At 47.2% G+C, this 23314-nt stretch overlaps 1 protein-coding gene across 1 annotated transcript in view; it reads left to right on the forward strand.

Annotated features, from left to right (window-relative positions):
* The first annotated feature begins 7524 nt into the window (after nt 1-7524).
* B3GLCT (beta 3-glucosyltransferase) overlaps nt 7525-23314 on the forward strand; it is an 82668-nt gene continuing 66878 nt past the window's right edge. The window contains exon 1 of the mRNA XM_080940539.1: nt 7525-7644. Within this exon, the coding sequence (XP_080796665.1) occupies nt 7602-7644 (43 nt within the window). The 5' untranslated portion in view covers nt 7525-7601. The remainder of the gene's footprint in view (nt 7645-23314) is intronic.

Raw genomic sequence — 23314 nt, forward strand, 5'->3', positions numbered from 1 at the left:
TGTGAGAAATTTCTTTTGATATAAAACTTTCCATTTTAGAGGGATGCTCCTTAAGCCTAGGAAATAAACAACTAAAAGGTTTAAGGAAGTTCCTGAAGCTGACCAGATACACAACTCCTGCCCTCACAAGTCCATATAAGTAGGAAGTATTGCTTGAGAGACTCTCTCAGACCAATCAAGCTACCTAGAAGACACTCCAGGAAAGCCAGACTGCCTAGAATAGTGGTTCTCAACTTGGGGTTTGTGACCCCTTTGGGATTGGCTTGTGACGACCTTTTCAAAGGGACCATCAGATTCTTTTCACAGGGATTACTAAGACCGGCAGAAAACACAGATATTTATGTTAGGACTCAACAGTAGCAAACTTACAGTTATGAAGTAGTAATGCAAACAATTTTATGGTTGGGGGTCCCCACATCAGGAAGAACTGTATTAAAGGTGCTGAGAACTACTGCCTTAGAAGTTCAGATCAGCAGAATTGCCTGAAAGAGGGCAGAGACCAGCCAAGTTGCCTGTAAGAGCCTTGGGTGATCTGAGCTGCCTGAAAGAAATGCTCTCTAAGCTATGGGGTGCCTGCAGGCTGTGCAGTGTGGAGCTGCTGTCTGTGCCTGGCTGGGCTTTGGTGATGCATCTGTCTGCTGTCTTTGAGCTGTTTCTGCTCCAGTAAGTAACGCCTCACTGTACTCCTGGAAGTAGTGGCAATAAAACTCATCGGTTCTCCAAGTTGGATTTCGGTGGTTATCTGTACTTTGACCTGTCTTGGGTTTCCTATATGGGGCTGAGTGGTGTTTGTTCGGTTCATACCTCCCTAGGGACAGTGTCACACCCTAAAATATGGTGATTGTTCAAATATTGATGGTTTTCACTATGCAACATAAACAATTCGGACTTTTTTTTTTTTTGACACAGCCACTAGTGCTATTGAAAAGTCTTTAAGGGTTGGGAAGCTGCTGAATTCTTAGCAGCAGATGCACATTTCTCAAAACTAAACTTTTTCATGAAAGTTTGCGTTTTATCATTGGCAAAAATTTTTAACAGCAGTTTTTCTTAACAGGCAAACTTTGCTTATTCTTGAACAAATGAGTGTTTGCCTAGGTCCCAAACCTAAATACCTGCTGTTTGTGTGGTTGTTGTTGTTGTTGGTTGTGGTGGTAGTGGTGGTGAGTTTTGTGTCTCTGTGTGTGTTTGTGTGTGTTTGGTTTTGGTTTTGGGCTTTCTGTCTGAGTCATGCCTAATTTTCCTAGAAACAAGCAGCTAGTAGAACTTGTAACTCAGCTTTTGTAAGTGCTTCTTCAAGGGACCTCATGTTAGCCTACCCTTCCACTTGTCACATTAACTACCAAAAAAAATGTGTATTGAAAGGTGTAATTTAATAGACCTGTTGATTTCTACTGTGTTATTAAGGATCTACAACTTGGCTCCTCTCTCTCCTGGTCCAGCCTGGTGTCACACCCTTGGTTGCTGCTTATATGTCATTGCTGGGAAAGTCTGCAGAGGGTAACATTTAGCATTGCTATAAAAAGTAGTTTGCACTTTGCAAACATGGATACTCTGAATTGGTCTCAGGAATCCCCTCAGGAAATTATCCAACCACCCCAGGTTTGTTCCTGTTGCTGTGACAAAAGCCCCCCCCCCCCAAGGGGAAAAAAAAAACAGGAGGAAAGGGTTTATTTGGCTTACAATTCCAGGTTACAGTCTATCATTGTGGGGAAGTCAAGCAGGAGTTCATCATGTTATAACCTCAGTCAAGAGAAGAGAGAATGAGCACACGTGCACTTGCAGTCAGCCCCCTTTCTATTACACAGTCTATGACCTACACACAGGGAATGGTGCTGCCCACAGTGGACTGGGTCTCCCCACCTTATTTAGTTAATGTAATCAAGAATCCCCCACAGACTTCCCCAGACTAGCCTGCTCTAGACAGTCCCTCACGGAGACTCTTTCCTATTGAGGTTACCTTGTATTAAGTTAACAGTCCTGAGTCTAGATTGCGTTAACAGTTAAAGCTATCCAGCACATTAAACCATTTAAGACACAGGGACAGCAACAGTAAAACTGTCTAGAATCCGAACCAAAGATTAACACAATAGGTAACACACTTAGGATGCTGCCTGGTATATGAGAAGCTCCCAGAGCACCACCATGCAGCAATGGATACTGTGAAGTCATTCTGCTTCTGTTCTACTGTTGATTGAGATCTTTTATTTTCCTCACTGCCTCAACCTTCTGGCAGATGCACATTTTAATTAATTGCTTTGTCAGTCCCCTTCTGTGCTCTCTCTTTCAGGATCAGCCAGTGTCCACTCACTAGTGCAGTAGAGCTGACCTCTGTCACCATGACTCCTTCCTTTTATTTCACAACTCTTGCCCCATTAAAGAGCACAGTTGCCATTAAACATCACAGGCAGTTCTGGCTTCTGGTGTTTGACCCTCCTGAGACTCGTCTTACTAATCTAGAGAGTGGGAAGCTGCCATAGGAGGATCAAAACTTCCCAGCCAGCCAGAGATTCATACACAGAAAGACCCCATATCAAAGGCTACCTCAAAGATGGGGGGGGGTAGAAGAGTCATTTTATGTCTTTTGGATTTTTTAAAGAAGGTTAAATAAAATAAAATAATTAAATTAATTGCCAGACTTCTTGGCTTTGGCACATATTTCTCATATGAATTAGACTTTTTCCTCTCTGGCCTTTGTCTGGTCCACTGTAACATCACCACTGAGTTGATTTTCTTCTGCACTACCCATTCATTCAGTCACAGTGCACATGGGCGTCATCTGTGACTTCATCACATTGTGAAATGTTTATTCATTGCTTCTCTGAGAGAGGCTGCAATTAGGGCACAAGACAGGCATCCAAAGCTATGGGTCCACGGTCAAAGTTGTATCCTTCCTGGCAGCCAGATAGCTCTTCACTGACCTCAGTGCCCTTCCACGAAGGTAGGCATCCTTGGCAAGGGATCCAGGATGTGGCCCTAGCCAGCTTTCTTCTGAGTTCACTCAGCTCCTGTCTCTGGATGCTTACAGTTTCCTCCAGCTTTCAGGCCAACACTTGCCCGTTCTCTCTGTTTGGAATGTCTTTCTTCATGGGCCATAGTTTGCCTGTAACTGTAACTTGCCTGGAAAAATTCAATTAAGGCCTTGATCACCCCCATTCGATGACTTCTTTTCTCTCTTGTCCTTCCATTTCAGTCTGTTCCCAGGCTTCCCAGAGGATGTGTGCTCATGGTCACTCTGTGTGTCTTGGTCATCTGTCAGGTATGATACACCAGGTAAGCACTCCTTCATCCACTGTCATGTCATGAATGATTCTGGAGAGCTCCTCCATGAGTACTTATCTGCGGATGCATGAAAACATTTTCCACTAATTTTGGTCATTTTATTTAGCCAAGATGCTACATCTGCGAGCAGCTGATGTAAAATGACCAGGTAGCCACAGCATCAAATTTCACACTGGATGCTGAATCAATGCACCACATACCTCCTGTTGCTCTGCCCTTCATGATGGATCTCTGGTCTTTGCAACCACTGGGCTGGGGAGGGGTCCTGCCTCTGAAAAAAAGAACCACATAGCCAAGTGGATCATCTGTTCCTAATGAGAAGTCCTAAGAAGTAGCCTGTAAATGTAACTTCTCCTGGTGCAATTCTTATCTCCAAAGCTTACCGCCTCTGTCTGCTAACCTAGGCCTAGACTAATTCTAGCCTCTGTACAGTCTTATATAGGCCTAGAAGGTTTTCAGCCTCTGAGACTTGCTGCTGAGCAAGCTTACCCGTTCTTGTTCTTTCTGAGCTCTGGCTGGCTGGTTCAACTCAGCTGTTGTGGCTCAAACTCCTCTCCCAGCTGACTGATTCGATCTGGCTTCTCTCTCGGCCTCTGAATTGCTCTGCTTGGCCTCAAACTCACTCTAGCAATATGTTCTAATCTTCTGGCTCCTTCTCATTCTCTGCTGGCCCGTTCTGTCTTTCCCTGTGTCTGGCTTGTTCTCTCTTCACTCTGTCTCTCTGGTAACGCTGCCTCCTCCTCCCTCTGTGCTGCTTCGTCTCCCTCTCAACTCTACTGCACTGTCTCCACAGTCTCTACTGTGTTCCTGTTCTGTACTCTCTTCTCCTGTGCTGTCTGTCTACCCTACAGAAGCTTCCCTTTCCTCTCTTCTCCCGAGAGCTGGGCGTAGCCTAATCTGTCAGATCTGTCTCTGATTCGTCATTTGTTCTGCCACTCAACTAGACGGTCACTTTCAAACATGGGCGCCTCCTTCTACAAACTAACTTCACCTTCACTGTTTGGGATTAAAGGTGTGTGCTAAGGACTGAACCACACCCTAACTAGAAACAGGTTCAAATATCCTGTAACAGTGGCCCATCTGTGAACAGACACCTTTATACTTGTGCAACATCAAGAGAACGGAGAATCAGGTGCAAAATGGCTTCAGATTTCTGGGGGCTTGTTTGGGATGCCTTTAGAGGTGAGAAGGTGACCTGAGTTATAATTTTTGGCTCTTGGTTTGGAGTTGGTTGTCCATAGAATTCTTTGGTGAAATCTCTGGGTGAAAATCTTGGTGGTGTGTTTGGTTTGATAGACTGTGTCTGCCTATGGCTTTTGAATAGATTTGAAAGTTAAGTGACATAAGACCCTTGGGTCTTGAAGACATCACTTTAGATCATTCAAGTATTTTCCCATGAGCACTTGCAGCGGGCTGTGTTCCCAGGATGAAACTTTTTGCTATGTCTCTTCTATGTCATCTTTCTTTCATGGATGCTAAAGATCTTTTTACTACCTTGAAGGTTAAGGTGGTTGGTGGAATAACCCCTCTCCTGTTACCCAGCCAGAATGTGTTGAGGAAAAGCTAGCCTGTGGTTAAAGTATTATGTTATGGATTTGATTTAATGACCTAAATTCCTACAGAACTACTTCTTGCTTTTGTAGTCCTCTTTCAGATACCAGGACCAACTTCCGTTCAGGAAATAATCATTAAGATCCCTCTAAACTCAAGAAAGCCACTTCCTGGTGTGGGGAATGAATGGAGCTCCTGGAATGTGCCAGTTACTAATTTATTTCAGGTCTGACACAGGCAGAAATCTGAATCTGTTCAGTGGCCTTTGCCAGACAGGAAGCAGAGGTCTTAGGGTCCGTTCAGAGTCACAGAAGAGAGGCAGCAGGCTGGAGGGAGCCCACCAGGAAGCCTTTCTCCTGTCCGCCATATAGCCTTTGATAGATCTGCCATATGCTATACCTCCACTAGGGCTGGACTTTCCCATTCTCTCAGCCCAGACTCTTGCTATTTCTCCCTTAAGAAGTTACATAAAGTCATTTCTATTTTTTTTTCTTACAACTAACCCCAAAGGGTTTGATAGGTGTCATATATTGCTGTATGTTTTCAGTGTTCCTCTTGTGTGCCTGTGCTGGAGCATCTGCTACACGGCAGGTTGTGGACATTTTGTCTCCCTAACTGGACTAGGGAGTTGTTGGGTTCGGTACCATGTATATGTCTCATAGCCTAACACAAGGTTCCACCAGCTAATAGTACATAAAGAGTGTTGCCTTTTGACCCTGACATTGTTCTAAGGTCACAAACTACTCATAAATAAGTTGCTAATTAGACTGTTGGCTAACAGTGACTTTATGAATATGCACTTATGTTATTTTCCTTAGGTATTTACATAAATTTAGGTTATTTGCATTTTAATTATTTTAAACACCAGCCTGTCTATTCTTTCTTTCTTTCTTTTTTTCTGTAAGGTCCTTGACAGGAGATAACTTGTACTAACTTGGGCTTCTCACCCTGTCCTTCAACAAGGAAAGTTGGACAATCCCAGAAGCCAGCATGGGGGTGGTGACTCAGATCAAGAGGAGAAAATCCCATGGAAATAGAGCCATGGCCTACTGTTCTTCATGTCACTATCTTGGAGTAGCTGAAATTTATTTATTTTTTCCTGTGAAAAACTGTCCCCTCACAGTGGGTGTTACAGGTAAGCCTCCTTGTGTGTCTGTCCGTACCACTGTGAGCAGGCTTGCTTTTGTACTAGAGATGGGCTCTAGGAGTCCCAGGGAGTCTATTTATCATATGACCAGAATCACTGAAAGGCAGTCCTTTTTCTAACTCGAGTTACAGAGCTGTGTGATGTGTCGTTTATCATTGTCTCTGTGGAGAAGCTGAAGATGGGCACATTCATTACTTAAAGGACGTGCTCTTGTCCTTCCGGTCCAACTTTTCCACACGCCTCCTGGAATACAGTAACGTTGTCTCATGATGAAATTTTCAACTAAAAATGTGTATCTTGTTGATTTTGCTTCTGTGCACATGTGTAACCCCATGTGTAGGCCTGTGTGTTGAGAGTGTCTTCCGAAGCCAGAGGCTGATGGGTCATCAGATTGGTCACTCTGGAGTTACAGGCAGTCAAGGGATGTGGGTATAGGGAGTGGAACTCGGGTCCTCTGGGAGAGTAATGCATAGTCTTAACCACTGAGCTATCTCTACAGGGTTTCAGGAAGATTTCGATGAAAACTCTGATCCACTAAGCCCTCAAAGTTGTTCGCCACCAAAATAGGGCCCTCAGTTGAGTTACTTGGCTACTAGACTATTCTCTCCATATACATCTTGTTTATGTGTACGGTGTTTTACAGGGGGGAGGGATATTTCCTGGGAGAATGCTAGACAACTTTGGAAATGGGAAACAATCTAGAGGCTTAAGAATTTTCCAAGAAGGTCCAAGGAGTTAAAGCAGTCAACCAAGAAATTGGAAAAAACATGTAGCGATGGTCTTCATCAGTCAAGAGACTGGTGTTAGTCAACAAGAGTTGCAGACACATAGAAACTGAGAAATAGGACTGCCAAAATCCTTATGAGCAGGCTTGCCCTGAGTCTTTCTACCTGTGGTTGGGAGAAAATGTCCGGTGAGTAAATTTGTCCTCAACCCTATGCGGTGTTTCCACCTTACTTTACTCAGTGTTCTAAACTGATTCACTTCGTCAGGTATCTTGAATAAATGTATACCTTCTCTCTTACATCACAGCGAACACTCAAAATAACATTTATAAAAATTCAGCTTCACACCAACATCTATTACGAGCAAAACTCCGGGCCAAAGCAATTAATCAAGTTCCATTTAAAAAGAGGATATTAAGTAAATTAGCTGAGCTGATTAAAAACACCTTCATCAAAGTAGAACATTGGTGCCAACAATATTAAGAGTTGAATTATCGATTTTGCTTTTTAGAAAAACAGAATATATAGTCCATTAGCAAAGAAAAAAAAACCGATCCTTCCTCCTTCACTTTGAGGACAGTAAGGAGAGTGAGTGATCTACTGCTGGGGATGGGGAAGGCAGCTCTGGAAAGGGAAGGGCATGAAGGCAGAGGGGCAGAAAAGAGGCTCTGAGGTCAGATGCCCAGAGGAGGGCGCGGTCCAGCTGGGTGGGCAGCAGGACCACCTACATCCGCGGCGGTCGCGAGCGTACACCGGGGCGCTCCCGATCCCGGCCGCCAGAGGGCGCAGCCCGAGCCGGCGTGGCGCCGGGAGGGAGGAGGGGAGCGCGAAAAGGGTCAGGCGCGCAGGGCGTCCGCGCAGCTCGGCTCCGGGAAGGGCGCGGAGTCTCCGCCGCCGGGATGCAGCCGCCCGCGCTGCTGGCGCTCTTCAGCTGCTCCGCGGGTAAGTAGCGAGCGGCCCGGGCGGGAACGGGGAGGGAGGGAGTCCGGGGCTGCTGGCCACCCCCGCGCGGTTCCGGATGCCGCCCGCCCCGTCCCGCCCCGTCCGGGCCGCAGCGCCCTCTAGCGGCTCCACCCTCGGCCCGCGCCCTCACCATCTCCGCCTTCTTCCGCCGGGGCTCACGGGCTGGCAGGGAGGGCGCGGCCGGGTCCGGAGCCAGCGCCGCGCAACTGCTAGAAACTTTGCAAGAGGCCGCGCCTTTCCCCGCCCCTGCGCGCCACCCGCGCGCCCCGCCGTGCACACTTTGCGACCCACTATGTGCACCCCGCCCTGTGCGTCCCCAGCGCCCGGCCGAGTGTTTGCCGCGATCCGCGGCGTGCACTCCGTACCCCACCATATAGCCCGCGCCCCGTGGCAGGCACGCCACGGCCCGCCTTGAGCACTCTGCGCCCCACTGTGTTCACCCCGTGCGCCCCGCCGTGTGCACGCCCTGCTTGTGCTTACTCTGTGCCCCGCCGCGCACCCCCTGCTCTCCACCGTGTGCCCCTGTGCCCCACTCATGGGCCCCGTAGTTGTGCATCCCCGCGCTCCACCTTGTGCACACCCCTGGATCCGCCGTGTGCATTCCCAGTGCCGGGCCGTACACATCCCCGAGGCCCACCTTGTTCAACCCCTCCCGACCTTGAATACAGTCCCTCCTGCCCCCCTCACGGTGCAAGGCCGGTATCCCGCCCCGTGCACCCTGTTTCTCCTATTGTGGATAACCTGCGCCCTGCCATGGGCACCTCTTTCCCTGCTCCTCCGTATGTACCCAGGATCTCTTGCTGTGTATGACCCTTGTCCCACTACGTATACTCCCCATTCCCTGAGTCAAGCACACACCGTTTTGTTTTAAGTACTCCACGTATCCCATCGTGTGTCCCTTGAGACCCTACCCAGTCTTACACCACCCTCGCTTTAGCCATTAGCACACCCAGTGCCCCCAGGCACGCTCCCCCTCCCTTTATCCCTTGCGTCACTGTCCTGTATCCTCAGCTCCTTCAATTTTCCCCCAAGACCTCTTTCGGTTCCACTCCCTAGGGACCTACAAACTTGACCTATTGCAGTTGGGCAAGGAGGGGAGGTGGGCCAGGGGTGCCCCTCAGAGCCTTGGGGCCTCAGAGAAGATTCTCTGGGGAAAATCAGAGAGCTGGTTTTAGGCAGTCCAGTTGCCCATTCCTTTCTGTTTTCTGGAGGCTGTTTCCTCCCCCTTTTAGCCAAGATGATGTGAGAAAAAGTTATAAAGTCTTGCAAATGACTTTTTATGATATTTATTCAAGTTTGAAAGCGTGGGTTAAAAAAAAAAATGACTCTTTGCAGATTGTCATAATACTTTCCCTAACCCTGACTTGCTTGTGTTTCCTGCTCCTGGAAAGGCAGAATTTCAGAGTTTTAGAAACAGCAGGATGGTGCAGTTTAGGGAAAGACGTAGTCCACGAGAGCCTTGACGGCTCGTTTGTATTTGGATTTATGCTTTCCGAATGAGGACATTTTGTTTTGCTTCTGTGTACCCCTGGCATATCTTCCGGTGCTAAGTGTGAGGAAATTGAGCAAGATTAGCTTGTAATTAATTGCTCACTCTCATGATTAATTTGGCAACACTGTAATTTAAAATGTTAGGGCACCTTGGACCCAGAAGGTAGCAATTGATCATGAGGAATTTGGCCAGAGATCATGGGTAGGAAAAAGGATTGTGGAGCCTTGGAGAAAGGCAGGCAAGAGGGCTGGGAAACTGAATGACTGAGGCTGCTCCCTTGCCTTCTTGCCTGTAGGCTTTGCAACTAAGCAGCTGGATGGGTGGTGGCTGAAATTGGCGTTCTGTTTTTAGCATTGCCTTTAATGATAATATTTGTATATTACAGATACAGCATATAGGCTGAAAGACACATTCGTGTTTTCGTATCTACTTTTTAATATCCTTAAGCGGATATTTGATTTGATGATAACACAGGAAAGGACATTCAGAATGAACTAAAATGTCAGCCTTTTTAGAGATAACTCTGAGCCTCCGGAAATCGGTAGATAAGCACTCTAAATGAGACATAAAAGTTCCTTAAAAGGTTTCTGGTAAAAGGGAGAGGGTTCAGCGGTTAAGCGCACTCACTGGCTGTTCCTGCAGAGGACCTGGGCTCAGTTCCCAGCACCCACGTGGTGGATCACAACCATCTAAACTCCATTTCCAGGGGTTCTGATGCCCCTTTCTGACCTCTGTAGGTGGTACCAGACACATACGTGGTGCATATACATATGACATATGGGCGAATTTTTCATATATGTATAATAAAAATAAAAATCAATCTTAAAAAAAAATCCAAGTCCCCGAGAGACAGGGTCTTGTGAACTGGCTTCCCTGAGTTAGTACAAGAACGAGCCCGTTCTTCCTTTTATGTCCGGTGTTTATTGTCCTGTACTTTGATATGGGGAGAGGGACATTGAAATGTCTAAAGATGTGGCCTCCACTTAGAATCCTATTGAAAGTAACATGACTTATGAGTCACTGAATAATCCTGATCGTTTAGAAGAAGCTTTCACCCAGCCCTAGAAGAGTGGTCTGTCTGGGCAGTTTCCTCCTAAACTAGCACATTCATTTTATTTTAGGAAAGTCAATATAGAAATTTTATTTTAAACCTGTGTGCATACAGACAGGAAGCCACGGTGGCTTCAGCTCTAGTGTCTGGAATGAGTTTTAGAAGGAGATTTACAGCCCCTTAGTCACCATTCATGAGCTCTCTAGCCTTTAGTGGCTTTGAGCCTTCATTGTCTTATATAAAACGTGAGGCAGGGACTTGATGACCGCCTGGCCATTTTGCTGTCTCATACAGTTTTAACATAATGAATCTGCCAGAGAAGGGACTACTGTCTACCTGGTAGCCTTTGGTTCTTTGTCAAGCCAGGTTTCTTTGGATTGTATGGGGTTGAAAAGGATGGCTGGAGGAGTAATGGTGGTGATGTCATCATGAGATATTTCTCAATGGCTGTTGCAAATTGGGGTAGCCAATGAGATGTCTATAAGGATTATGGGAACTCTTGTGTACAGTGTCCGATGCAGCCAGGATACAGATAGACCTCCGGGGCTTGTTTTATCCTTCTCTCTGAGTTGTGTGGATCTGATGGCTGGAGCTCCGAAGGCCACATTGTAGTCACGAGATCACCAAGAAAAAGGAAAGCAGGTAGAAAGAAGAAAACAGCCTGGGTACCAGATGGATGGGGAGGGCCAAGGCGGCCCTGTCTGTCGCCTTCCAGCCTTGTATCGCAGGAGATTATATGCAGCCAAAACCAATCTTAATTGATACCTCTGTGGGAAAGATGACCCGAACCAATGGGAGAATTATAGCCATTGGCTCTAATCTTCTACATCCCTGTCTCTCTTCTCCCAGTGAGCCAAGATTGTATTTCTTACCACCTGCCAAACTGGGATGATTTCTTTCTCTTCTGAGCCAAGTGTTGCTTGAATTTTTTTCATTTGCCATGAGTTAGAAATCTTAGGAAAGAGTCAACCCTAGTTCTGCATTTTGTGTCTGGGTTTTTTTTTTTGTTTGTTTTGTTTTGTTTTCTTTCTTTCCTTTTTGATTTTGCATTGTCTTCTTTTGCTTCTCAAGCCACTTGTAGATATTGCTGACAGTGGTTTTAATTCTCCAGATGGATTTCTTGGTCATCTGGGACCTGCCTCCGGAAAGTTGTCATAATCTGCTTGGTCGTGGACTTGGCCCTATGATCTTTGCCGACAGTCAAACCCTGATTTCAAACTTCTTCCTCATTCAGTCAGGGAACACATTTGAATGGCTAGGTAGAGTTGGCTTCAAAATCATTAAGAAGGCCATTAAACAGAAAGACTATTTTATTTTTCAGAAAGTAATTTTTGGGGGTGAGATTTTCTTTACTTACATTTCAAATGTTATTTCCTTTCCCGGTTTCCCCTCTGGCATCTCCCTATCCCATCCCCTTCCCCACTGGTTCTATGAGTTTTCCCCAACAAACCAACCAATCCCTCCCACCTCCCTGCCCTGGCATTCCTCTACACTGGGGTATTGAGTCTTCACTGGGCCAAGGGCCTCTCCTCTAACTGATGCCGGATAAGGCCATCCTCTGCTACGTATGCAGCTGCAGCCATGGGTCCCTCCATGTGTACTCTTTGGTTGGTGGTTTAGTCTCTGGGAGCCCTGGGGGGTCTGGTTGGTTGATACTGTTGTTCTTCCGGTGGGGTTACAAACCCTTCAGCTCCTTCAGTCCTTTTTCTAACTCCTCCACTGGGGACCCCATTCTCAGTCCAGTGGTTGGTTGGTTGGGAGCATCTGGTAAGTTTTGAGGACCCACTGTGTGTTGGGTACTGAGATGTCCTGGGAACAGGAAGGAGTAAGCTGGCCCTACCCTTGGGGAGATGGCTGCATAGGAGGGAAAGTGACACTCAGTAATTAAACCAGAAGTTCAGGATGCGTTGAAGATGTGCTGCAGGGAGACCCTTGCCTTCCATCGGGTCTGGTTCGGCAGCTCTCCACAGAATAACACTTGTTAATGACAAGAGGCTTTTTGGATGTCACTGGCTCACCTGCATAGCGTCTAGAACCAGGGATGTTGCGAAGCAGAGATTCTTGACCTTCCTAATGCTGCCCCCCTTTAATATAGCTCCTCATGTGGTGTTGACCCCCCAACCATAAAATCATTTTTGTGGCTACTTTATGACTGATTTTGATGCTATTATGTAAATATCTGTGTTCTCTAATGGTCTTAGGCAACCCCCAAGGGGGTCACGACCCACATTTTGAGAATTGCTGCCGTGAAGTATCTTGCGAGCTACAGGAGCGCTCTGCCCTGATATTTAACCGTTTAGTTATCTGGTGTGATGGTTTGTATATGTTTGGCTCAAGGAGTGGCACTATTGGGAGGTGTGGCCTTGTTGGAGAGTATGTTACTATGGGGGTGGGCAATAAGAATCTTATCCTAACCTCACGGGACCCAGTCTTCTAGCAGCCTTCAGAGGAAGATGTAGAACTCTCAGCTCCTCCTGCACCATGCCTGCCTGGATGCTGCCATGTTCCTGCTCTGATGATAATGGTCTGAACCTCTGAGCCTGCAAGCCAGCCCTGATTAAATGTTGACCTTCATAAGATTTGCCTTGGTCACGGTGTCTGCTCACAGCAGTAAAACCTTAACTGAGAGACCTGGGCTCCGAGTGTCAATAGTGTTGAGGTTTGAGAAACCTGTAGGTCAATGAAGGCTTCCTGTGGTAACGCTCAGCCCTGAATGGAAGGAGAAACCTGATCCTTGGAAGGGGAAGCAGCTTGCCAGCGGGAGGAAAGTGGGCGTGGAGGATTTGAACAGAGAAAGGACAGCAGCCTGGGGAGTTTCCAAAAGCCGCTGGCAAGCTCTTCAGGGCCAGGTGAGGTGGGCCCCTCATCAGGTCGTGGGTTCCTGGGTGGCTGTGTTGAAGGCTGCACACAGCTTGCCTTCCACCCTCTGAGGCTTGTTTGGCTGCCCTATGGGACCAGGATTACAGGGGTCATGTAGACACGGGCACAGTGAGCAGAGAACAGCTCTGCGCACTATTCCATGGCACGGATATATCGAAGATGCCATACCAAACCACATTCTTCTGTTGTGTGGTAATTTAAGAAACGATTTTAAAAAAATGAGAGATGCTTTCATTCTCCATGATTGATTGGGGCAGTGTGGGCTGAGAGAGGATTGGGGTGAGAATGAGTCATCTTTTCATATCCTGCTTTAGTTTTTAACCTGGGGATCAAACCCCAGGGTCTTGGGACTGGTGAGATGGCTCAGTGGTTAGGGGCACTTGGTACGGTTCCCAGCTCACTACTGCCTGTAGCTCCAGCCACGAGGGATCTGATGCTCTCTTCTGGCCTCTTTGGGTACACACACACACACACACACACACACACACACACACACTCACGCATATGAGTGCAAGTACAACCTTAACTAAAAAATCCTGGGTCCTTGTGTGAGCTAGGCATGTACTCCACCCTGAGGTACACCTATGCTCTTACTTCCCTCAGAAGCTAGCCCGAGGCTACTGTCTGGGTTCTTCTGTAGGCACTCAGAGGAGGGTCAGGGTTAAAGAAAAAAAAATTTTTTTTGTGGTTAAATATGTGAAAGGGAAAATCTACTAAGTGTAATTTGAGGTATACAGTTATTCCTAGTAAGTATAACTAAGTACTCAGGTATACTTAGTAAGCTGAGGGATTAAGTACTTTGACTTTTAATCTGGAGGGGGTGGAGAGGTGAGGATGTTCTGGCCAAGTTGAGTAGGGCTACATGTAAATTGTTCAGGCTCTGTGTCAGTTAGAAATCAGAAGAACATGCTCACCCAGGAAGCACTTTGGTGTAATTTTTTTCTTTTTACTTTTCTTTATTTACTTTTATGTGCATTGGCGTTTCGCCTGCATGTGTCTCTATTCTAGAGTGTCAGATCCTGGAGTTATAGACAACCGTGAACTGCCAGGTGGGTCCTGGGCTTTGAACCCTGGACCTCTGGAAGAGCGAATAGAGCTCTTAACCACTAAGCCATCCCTCCAGCCCCAGGGTGGGAGGCATTCTCAGGGCTATTTTTGTCTTTGTGTTTTACTTTTTTAAGGAAGAAAGGCTTGACAAAAATAATTCATTTTTGCTTTACTCAAAATGTATGAGCACATTAGGAACGTGATATTTGGAAAAGAAAGCAGTCTTTGTGAATATGAACCTGTGGACTTAAGGTGGGGAGTGGGGGGCGAGCGGGGGAGTATGTCTCCTCAGAGAAGCTTGGCTTCGGTCAGATATGACAGTGCCGTCTTCTCCAAGAAGAGTGACTTATCTTCAGGTCCCACAGACTAAGCTAGGAAAGCAAAAAAGTGATCTATTGCTGTGAGGTGCCCAAGGCCTCTCCCTGCGTCACACCGAATTTATCTTCTGCAGATCCTTGCGGCTGCTTATGCACGACTTTGTATATCAGTTGTGAAGGGACACAAAAAGGACAAAGTCATTTTGGAAATAGCTCCATGGAGGTCCCCTGAGTTCCTGGTCACCCTCCCAATGTGTGACAGACTTCAGTATATATGATGGTCATCTCCAAATGCCTAGATTCCGGGTAACTTAGTCTGTGCTGTATTGCTGAGTACACGTGGCCGGGTTGGAGAAAAGACATTTTATTTAGCTCATAGCTCTTGAAGCTGAACATTGGTGGTAGATGGTATGGTGTGTCAGGAACACATGCATACATGTAAGGACAAGGTGTGTGTGGTTGCTTACTACAACAAAACTCGTGATTCAGCCCCTGGAGGCCTGGGCTACCCTTGAGGGAGAGAGTGTCACACTTTCTTAGGTGAGTGCCCCCTGACCTGATAATCTCTCACTAGACTCCATCTGTCTCTAGCACTTTTGTGTCAGCCAACTCTACAAACTAGCAGTCTGATGTCAACTTCACACAGCTCGAGTTATTTGGGAAGAATGAACCTCAGTGCGATGGGTCCATGAGCAAGCCTGTGGGGCTTTTTTTTTTTTTGATCGATGGTGGATGTGGGAGGATCACTGTGGGCGGAGCCACTCTGGGCAAGTGGTCCTAGGTGCTATAAAAAAACAGGCTGAACAAGCCACAAGGAACAAACCAGTGAGCATTGTTCTTCCATGGCCTCTGCATCATCTCATGTCCCCAGGTTTCTGCTTGGAGTTTGTGTCTTTTCTTCTAAAGATTTATTTATTCTATGTAAGTACACTGTAGCTGTCTTCAGACACACCAGAAGAGGGCATCAGATCTCATTACAGATGGCTTTGAGCCACCATGTGGTTGCTGGGATTTGAACTCAGGACCTCTGGAAGAGCAGTCAGAGCTCTTAACTGCTGAGCCATCTCTCCAGCTCCGGAGTTTGTGTCTTGGCTTCCCTAGACAGTAGATTACAGCCTGGAAGCTGAAATAATCTTATGTCTTCCCACCTTGCTTTTGGTCATGTACAGAAACCCAGTAAGGACAATGACTGAATCTTTGGGGTCAACCCTCTCCAAATTTCCCTACCAGGGTTCTAGCTCTGTCTCAGATGACGTTTGTGGATGTGCATTTTAAGTAAGGTGTCCAGGTTACCTGCGTGCACAGCCAGGTGTGGGATGGACCTCTTTCTGGCCTACTCTAGGCTTGGGTACCAAACTGTGACCATTACTGGGTGATTTTCATGAACATCCATAAAATATAAAGATGTCTCAGAACTGCCTTTCCTTTAAGATGAGCTGTGTAATTGTTTGTTTGTTCCTGGCTGTCCTGGAACTTGATCTGTAGACCAGGCTGACCTTGAACACAGAGATCTGCTTGCCTCTGCCTCCTGAGTGCTGAAATTAAAGGTGTGCGCGCCCCCACTGCCTGGCCTGAGCCCTGTAGTTGTAAAACAGATCTCATCTGTTAGGGGTTGTTGTAGGACAGAACCCCAGATCTCACCCCTCAGGGCGTTCCCTACATAGGAAAGGAAGAAATCCCAGAACTTAGGCTAAGAAGCCTTTCACCGTCTCCAGCCTGAGGTCTTAGTTTGCTTTCCGTTGCTGTGATAAACACCAAACGTGTGGAGGAACAGGTTTGGCTTATAGGTTAGAGCCTGTCAGAAGGGAGTCAGGACAGGAACTCAAGGCAGGAAGCAGGCTCCAGGAGCAGATGCAGAGGCCATGGAGGGTGCTGTGTGCTGGCTTGTTGTCCATGCTTTGCTCAGCCTGCTTTCGTATACAACCCAGGACCTCCCCGCCCAGAGGTGGCTCCACCCACAGTGGGCTGGGCCCTCCCCCATCAATCACTAATCAAGTAAACACCCCGTTAAGCTGACCTGATGAAGGCATTTTTCTCAACTGAGTTTCCCCCTTCAGAGATGACTCCAGCTTGTGTCAAGGAGACAAACACCTAACCAGCGCATATAGTTTGACAGATTTTCCCATCCTTCCGAAGGGACTCCATGATTTAAAGAAACAAAAACAAAAACTAGAGCAGTGGGGTTCTTCCTGCAGAGACTTTCAGAGCCCACGCAAGGAGGTCCGTAGGCTTAGCGCATCTCAGATGTCTCCAGCGTGGATTGAGTGGTGCTGATGGGGATTTTCAAATTCTGCTTTTCCTTGCTGTGGATCAGCTGCCCGTCAGTGAGTGGTCCATTGTGATTTTTTCAAAAGGAAAGCCAGACAGTTAACAATCAACAATATGATGGCAATTTAGAGGAACTGTACAAAGAGCTAATTTCCTCCTGTTTGAATATCTGCTTCGTGTTCTACCTCAGTGTGCTTTGGAGAAGCCTCTGTGAGCAGGGACTTTTCTGACTTCGTTTCAGATCCTAGAACGTCCTGATAAAGACAGGTCTTGAATCACAACCCCAAACTGAGTTGACATATTCTGTCTCTCCCTGTCCCACATCTTTGAGTGATTTCTTTAATCAAGATGTAAATCAGAGAAGCAGATTCTCTTTCCTTGTGAGTGTATGTGGCTATTCCCATTTCGGTCCCATGTGTTGTTCCTGTAAACACATTCATCCTCCAGCACAGGGTCTCTGGGCTGGGCTGTCCCTCAGCCTTGTATTATCCTATTTGTTATGGTCAGGCAGTGCTAGGGCTCAGGTCTCTGTGGTGACTGCTTTCTCTTGTCAACTCGAAGGACATGAGTCCTTTAAAGAATTAAAGAAAAAAAAAAAATCCTGGAGAGATGGCTCAGTGGTTAAGCGCATGTACTGCTATGGCAGAGGACCTGAGTTCAAATCCCAGCGCCCACATCCAGATGTCCACAATCGTCTGTAGCATCAACTCATGGGGTTCTGATGCCTTCTGCCCTCTTTGGGGGGTCTCCTTGGGCACTGCATGCATGCGTGTGTGTGTGTGTGTGTGTGTGTGTATAGTGTGTGTTCCAGGAGTGGCCTGGAAGGGGCCATATCCTGGCTATACTTACTTTGCCAGAGTGGGCAGGCTTGGGACACCAGCCTCTTTACTGTGGAGATCCCAGCAGTATTGGGCTCTCTGACTTCCCACTGTGTGCAGCTGCGTGGAGGTGAGTCACTCAGACCTCCAGGAGCTGACTCACCTCACACCTGCTCACCCCATGGCCGGCTATCCCCACTGAATCCTGAAGGTGTGGGGAGGGTCACAGTGTACCCTGCTCTTCTCAGCCTTCCGGAGCTCTTCTCCCCCTGTGTGTAGCTACTGCAGCATGTCTGTCTCTGAGGCCAAGGCTTCTGTTCCCTCAGCCTGACAGCCTAGAGTGCTGGCAACCCCCCCCCACTCCAATCAGGAGCAGATATATTCTTGCGCAAGTAGCCTCCTAGCTGGCATGCGTGTGCCCCTTTGTGTCCCCTAATAAGTCATTTCATACACTGGCTTGAGAAGTCTATCTAGGGAGCACAGCCCCACATTACATTCCCGTCCTTAAGATCCTCAAAATGCTTTTATACCCAAGGGCAAAACTGAGTTCTTAAGGAACCCCTTCATTATATTTATCTACCCCATAACTCCTGCCCTCCTGCTATCCCCACCCACAACTCTCAGTCACTAACCCCCAGGTGTCCCTGCCCCATCAACTCTATTCTTCCTGGTGGCCCCCACCCCACCCCCACATAGGTCTCTACGGTAGCCACTCCTCTAAACCAAATGTCCCCATCCCAACAAGTCTCCTCCTTATCTGATGCCTAATCATTCTCTATGCATTTCTACCTCACTCACACTGTAAGTTCCTATCCTGGTCATTCCCTTGCATAGGTGACTACATCCCAGTGACCAGGTACCCCCCCACATAGCTACTTCTCCCTTCCAGTCACCTCCTCTCACAATTGCCCCAGCTTTTCACCCTCCCCTGCCCCCCAGGAGTCCCTGCCCAGACTCCTGTACTTCATAGCGTCCCTTGGATGTCCCAGCTCTGGGCATCCTGGCCTGTCCAGTGCAGGGTGAGGAACGTCTGTTTGCAGCCTCCTAAGTCTCTTACTGCAAGCCCCTGGGAATGGAATCTAGTGGCGCGGAGATCCAACTCCGGGCTTCTTGCTTGCTGACAGACTGGCTCCTCTGGGGACCTGGGCCTTCCATCTACAGGCAGAGTTACTCTTGTCTGTTGAACAAATGAAAGTCTAAGTGAGGGATGTTGGCAAGGGTGGCTGCTGGCAGCGACGGAGATTTGCACATACCCCAAGGCCTTTCCCAAACATTGCACTTGAAGAGTGGGTTGATCCTCAGTCGCTCTCGGGCTGGCCCTGTGTTGGCCCCAGTGTGAAGCCGCAGGCCCTTCATCCTCTGGTTTGGCAGTGCTTGCTGGAGCTGCTTTCAGTGTGCCGTCAGCTGCTGTGGGTGATGTGGGTGTCCACGGAATGAAGAGGAAGAGGAAGAGACAGGCTCTGCTCCTCTGGCCTTCTTCTGGGCTCAGTCCGCTGAGGTATTGCATCCTCTCCCCTCAGCTGGAGTGGGTTACCTTCAAAGCATTAGTTCAGAAGAGCAAACTGGCCTTGAGCTGTGGTCCTGGACTAGAAGGTCCCAAGAGGGGACCTGCAGTGAGATTCAGAAAGCTGGGGAGGGGGAGGCCAGCCCCTGGAAACTAGAGCTGCTAGGGGAAAGGAAATGCTTGGTAAGTAGGTCACAGGAAAGAAAGAGAAAGGAAGAAAGAAAGGAAGAAAGAAAGAAAGAAAGAAAGAAGGGAAGGAAGGAATGAAGGAAGCAAGATTTCTTCCCACCGAGCCTTAGTAAAAGAAAAAACAAACAAAACAAACAAAAACACCTGGGATGTTGGTGACAGTATCAGATTGTATGCCTCCTTCCTGTCGTTTGTGTTGGGCTCCTGACCACTGGACAGACAGGGGGGCAGTCTGGATCGTCCTGGTTAGCAGCAGACCCTCCAGGGTTGCCCGAGCATCTTTGTCTTGTTTTGGAGACAGGGTCCATGTAGCCCAGGCAGACCGCAAACTCATCACCATCCTGCCTCGGTCTTCAGTGCTGGAATTACAATTGTGCACAACCTCATCCAGTTTACCGGAGATTTTCTCTGTGCCACTTGGGCCCTAAAGGCTTAGCTGTCACCTCCTCAGTCTCCAGCTCCTCCCGAGGTGGGGCGCTAGTGCAGAGGATGTGAGTATTTTTAATGCGGGTTTTCAGTTTTGTTTTATTTATCTGATGGATGTTTCTGGGAGACTCTGGGGAGTAGGAGTGTGTTCCCTGCCCGGAGGCAGGGTCTTCGGTACACTTGCAGGAACCAGAGAAGCCGGGTGATGAACCAGCCCTCATACACGTCGGCTCACTCCTTCGGTTTCTCCTACGCACGCACAAGGGCTTCATCAAGCGATAGAACTTCGTTCCAGGTCACCTGTAAAAAATCTCCATTTATCTTGCCGTTCTAGGTGTGCTCACACATCCATCGGCTTGAATTTCTTTAAAATGATTGTGGAAAGGGCCTGATTTGTATTGCCTGCCCTGACTTGCACTTTAAATATAGACTCGGTTCATCAGAATTCATGTTGAAAATAGCAAATGCCTCTCAGACAGCAGTTTGGCACGTACAAACATGGTTTACCTTGGACTGTTTCTCCGACTGCACGCTAAGGTACTCAGGCCAGGTTTTCAGATACACCTTCCCCTGCCAAACCTAGAAACTGGTGTGAAATGAACAGGAAACATGGAACCCCAGGTGGTCATTTCTGGGTGCCCCTTAGGCTGGGGCATGAATCGGAGAGGGAAAAGCTCTGTTCCCTCTTTTCCTTTCTCTCTGCTTTCCTCTCTCCCACCCGTCCTCTCTCTGAAGTTGCCAGACCTTAATATTAAAATCAAAATGAAGTCAACTGTGAACATTAAAAATAAGGGGCATCTTATTTTTAACTGTAAACACAGCACATTCCACATGCACCGCCAACCTCATCATCCCGCACTGAATTATTCAGTCTGTTTATATTTATATGTTATATATTCTGCCTGCTCCCCTGATTAGCATGCCCCGTATCTGCAGTGCGTCAAAATACTGAAATTAAAAAGAAAAGACAAGGGGGGAAAAACAAAACAAAACGAAAAACAAAGCAGAAACAGGCACAGTGACCTGTCTCCTCCCACTCTGAAAATGAAAACCCTGGTTCTATTAATACCCAGACCTAATTTGCCACAAGATGTAGATGCTTAAGACTATATCACCTTTTAGGTCTTGAGAAATTTTGTCTTTGCTCTGGTGATGCAAAGTTAACATTTGTTAGAACTGCTGAAGGAAACAGTTTTTTTTTTTTTAATATTAAAAAAAAAAAAACAAACCGTATTTATTCCCCTTTCTCCCTCTTTTAACCCATTTGCACCTTTCTTTCCTTTCCTCATCCTTTAACAAGAAACTGGGGTTTCTGGGGGGAGGGATTTCGCAAAGGACTCGCCATTTCATGGTTTGATTTCTTTTACGTGCCTGTTTTATAATAAAAGCGGTATTTATCTGGCGCCTTCCAGATTTTATTGTAGAGATCTCACTGTAGGGGGGTGGGGGATGGACAGATGGACATACTGCATTGCTTTACCCACTATGTCATTTCTGCTGTGCAGAAAAGAGTTTAATTTCACAGTGGAGTGATGGAGACCATGGAAGGCTTATTTTTAAAGGACTTCAAAAAAAAAAAAAAAAAAAAAAAAAAAAAGAAGCCTAGATCTGTGTATTTTGGGATGGATAGAGAAGCCAGTGAACATGGAATGTTGATCTCATCAGGGAGAATCTGGGAGGCTCCATGGCTTTATTGGCAATCTATTCCGTGCTGGGTGGCTCTTCTGTAAAGAGCGGCTTTGGGGAATATTGGCTGCCTTTCTCGGAGGGGCTCAGCATTGGTGCCTCCCTGAGCCAGTAGAGAAAACAAGCCTTCCTCAGGGTGTCCTCCCCGTCAGGCTGCTGACACAGTCCCACTGGTCATAGTCCCACCGGCTTTGCAAGCAAGTCAGGTGAAAGGAAATTCCAGTTATTAGATGATGCTGCCGGGCCTGTTTAACTGAGAAAGTTACTTTATTTGATGAAAGGGGAAATTATAACTCAGAGTCCTTCAGTTATCTAGATTTGAAATAAGAACTGATTGGGGGCGGGGAAGGGATTTTTTTTTTCCTTCCATTTTTCTTCTAGTGCTGGGGTTTGGGCCTAGTTGCGTATGTTAGGCAAACCCTCTGCACTGAGCTATACCCTCAGCAAGATGGCTCACACTGCTTACCATGCAGCGAAAAACCTGGGAGACAGAAATTCACAGGAGAAAACAGGCTCATTCAAAGTCTGTTCTAAAGAAGCCAGAGGCAACTCTCAACCTCAGATAGCACTAGGTGTTCTAGGCCAGAGGGCTTTTGTGGGATTAAAAGGTATGGGGGGGGGATTATGACTAGACAATAGAGCCCACATGCTGGCCAGGGTCTTGTGTCTTCTTTCCTCTGGCCAGGGGATCTTCACCATGGACTGTTTCTGCAGCTTATCAGCCAGAACTTGAGGAATGGCTCCCCCTGCTTCCACAAAAAGATTAGGGATTGGGAAGGTAAAAGGAAAAAGAGATGCATCTTCATATATGTATATCCATGTATGCAGTTCCCACAGAGGCCAGAAGAGGGCGTTGGATCCCCATGGAGCTGAAGTTACAGATGGTTGTGAGCTGCCAAGTGGGTGTTGGGAACTGAACCTGAGATCTTTGCAAGAGAAGCAAGTGCTCTTAACTGCTGGGCCATCTCTCCATTTTGTCCTTCCCCTGTTGTCTATCTGTCTGTCTGTCTCTTTCCCTCCCTCCCTCCCTCCCTCCCTCCCTCCCCCTCTCTCTATCTCTCTCTCTCTCTCTCTCTCTCTCTCTCTCTCCATTCTATTCTTCCTGAGTGCTGAACTTAAAGGTATATGCCAACATATTCCCAGAAATGGGTAGTTTAAAATAAACTGCTATACCCTGATGAATGTTTTATATGTCTGTGAGTTCCAGTATGTTTATTTTTCAGAATCCTGTGTTGCCTGGCAGGTGGTGTTAACATGTGATCGCACATGTTGTTGGTTTAGTTCTTTACTGGCATCAGTGATTAAACCTTGTACATGTGAAGCACATGCCTCCTGTAATCCCAGCCTCAACATTTACTAAATAGTTCTGGCTTTGATAGCACCTGGAGGGTTTAATCAATTAGTTAAATTATTTAACTTTCTTTTAATCATATGTATGTGGGCGTGTCTGTGGGTTTGTGCATATGTGAGTGCAGTTGCAGGCAGGGACCAGAAGAGGGTGCCAGATCCCCTCTTACAGTGGTTGTGAGCTACCTATGTGGTGCTGGGAATCCTGTCCTCTTTATGAACAGTAACCGCTCTTGGCTGCCAGTCATGTCTCCAGTTTCCTCCTTGATGTTTTTAGTGTGTGCATGTGTGCATGTGTTTATATATATGTGTATATATGTTTGTGTGTGTGTGTGTCTGGTGGTTTGATTGAAATGTCCCCTATAGTCTCAGGCGTTTGAATACTTGGTCCCTGTGGGTGGTGCTGTTTGAGAGGCTTAGCAGGCATGGCCTAGCTGGAGGAAGTGTGTTACTAGATGTGGGCTTTAAGAGTCTGTCTCTAAGCTCTCACCTTTTTGAGTTCACTGCCTGTGCTGTGGTTTAAAACCTGAGTCCTCAGTACCTTGCTCCAGCCACCGTGTGTGCTTTTCTCCACCACAATGAACTCTTACTCCTTTGGGCCATGAGCCCCAGATCCACCCTTCT

The sequence above is a fragment of the Micromys minutus genome, assembly GCF_963924665.1.
Source record: "Micromys minutus genome assembly, chromosome: 29".
NCBI lineage: Eukaryota > Metazoa > Chordata > Mammalia > Rodentia > Muridae > Micromys > Micromys minutus.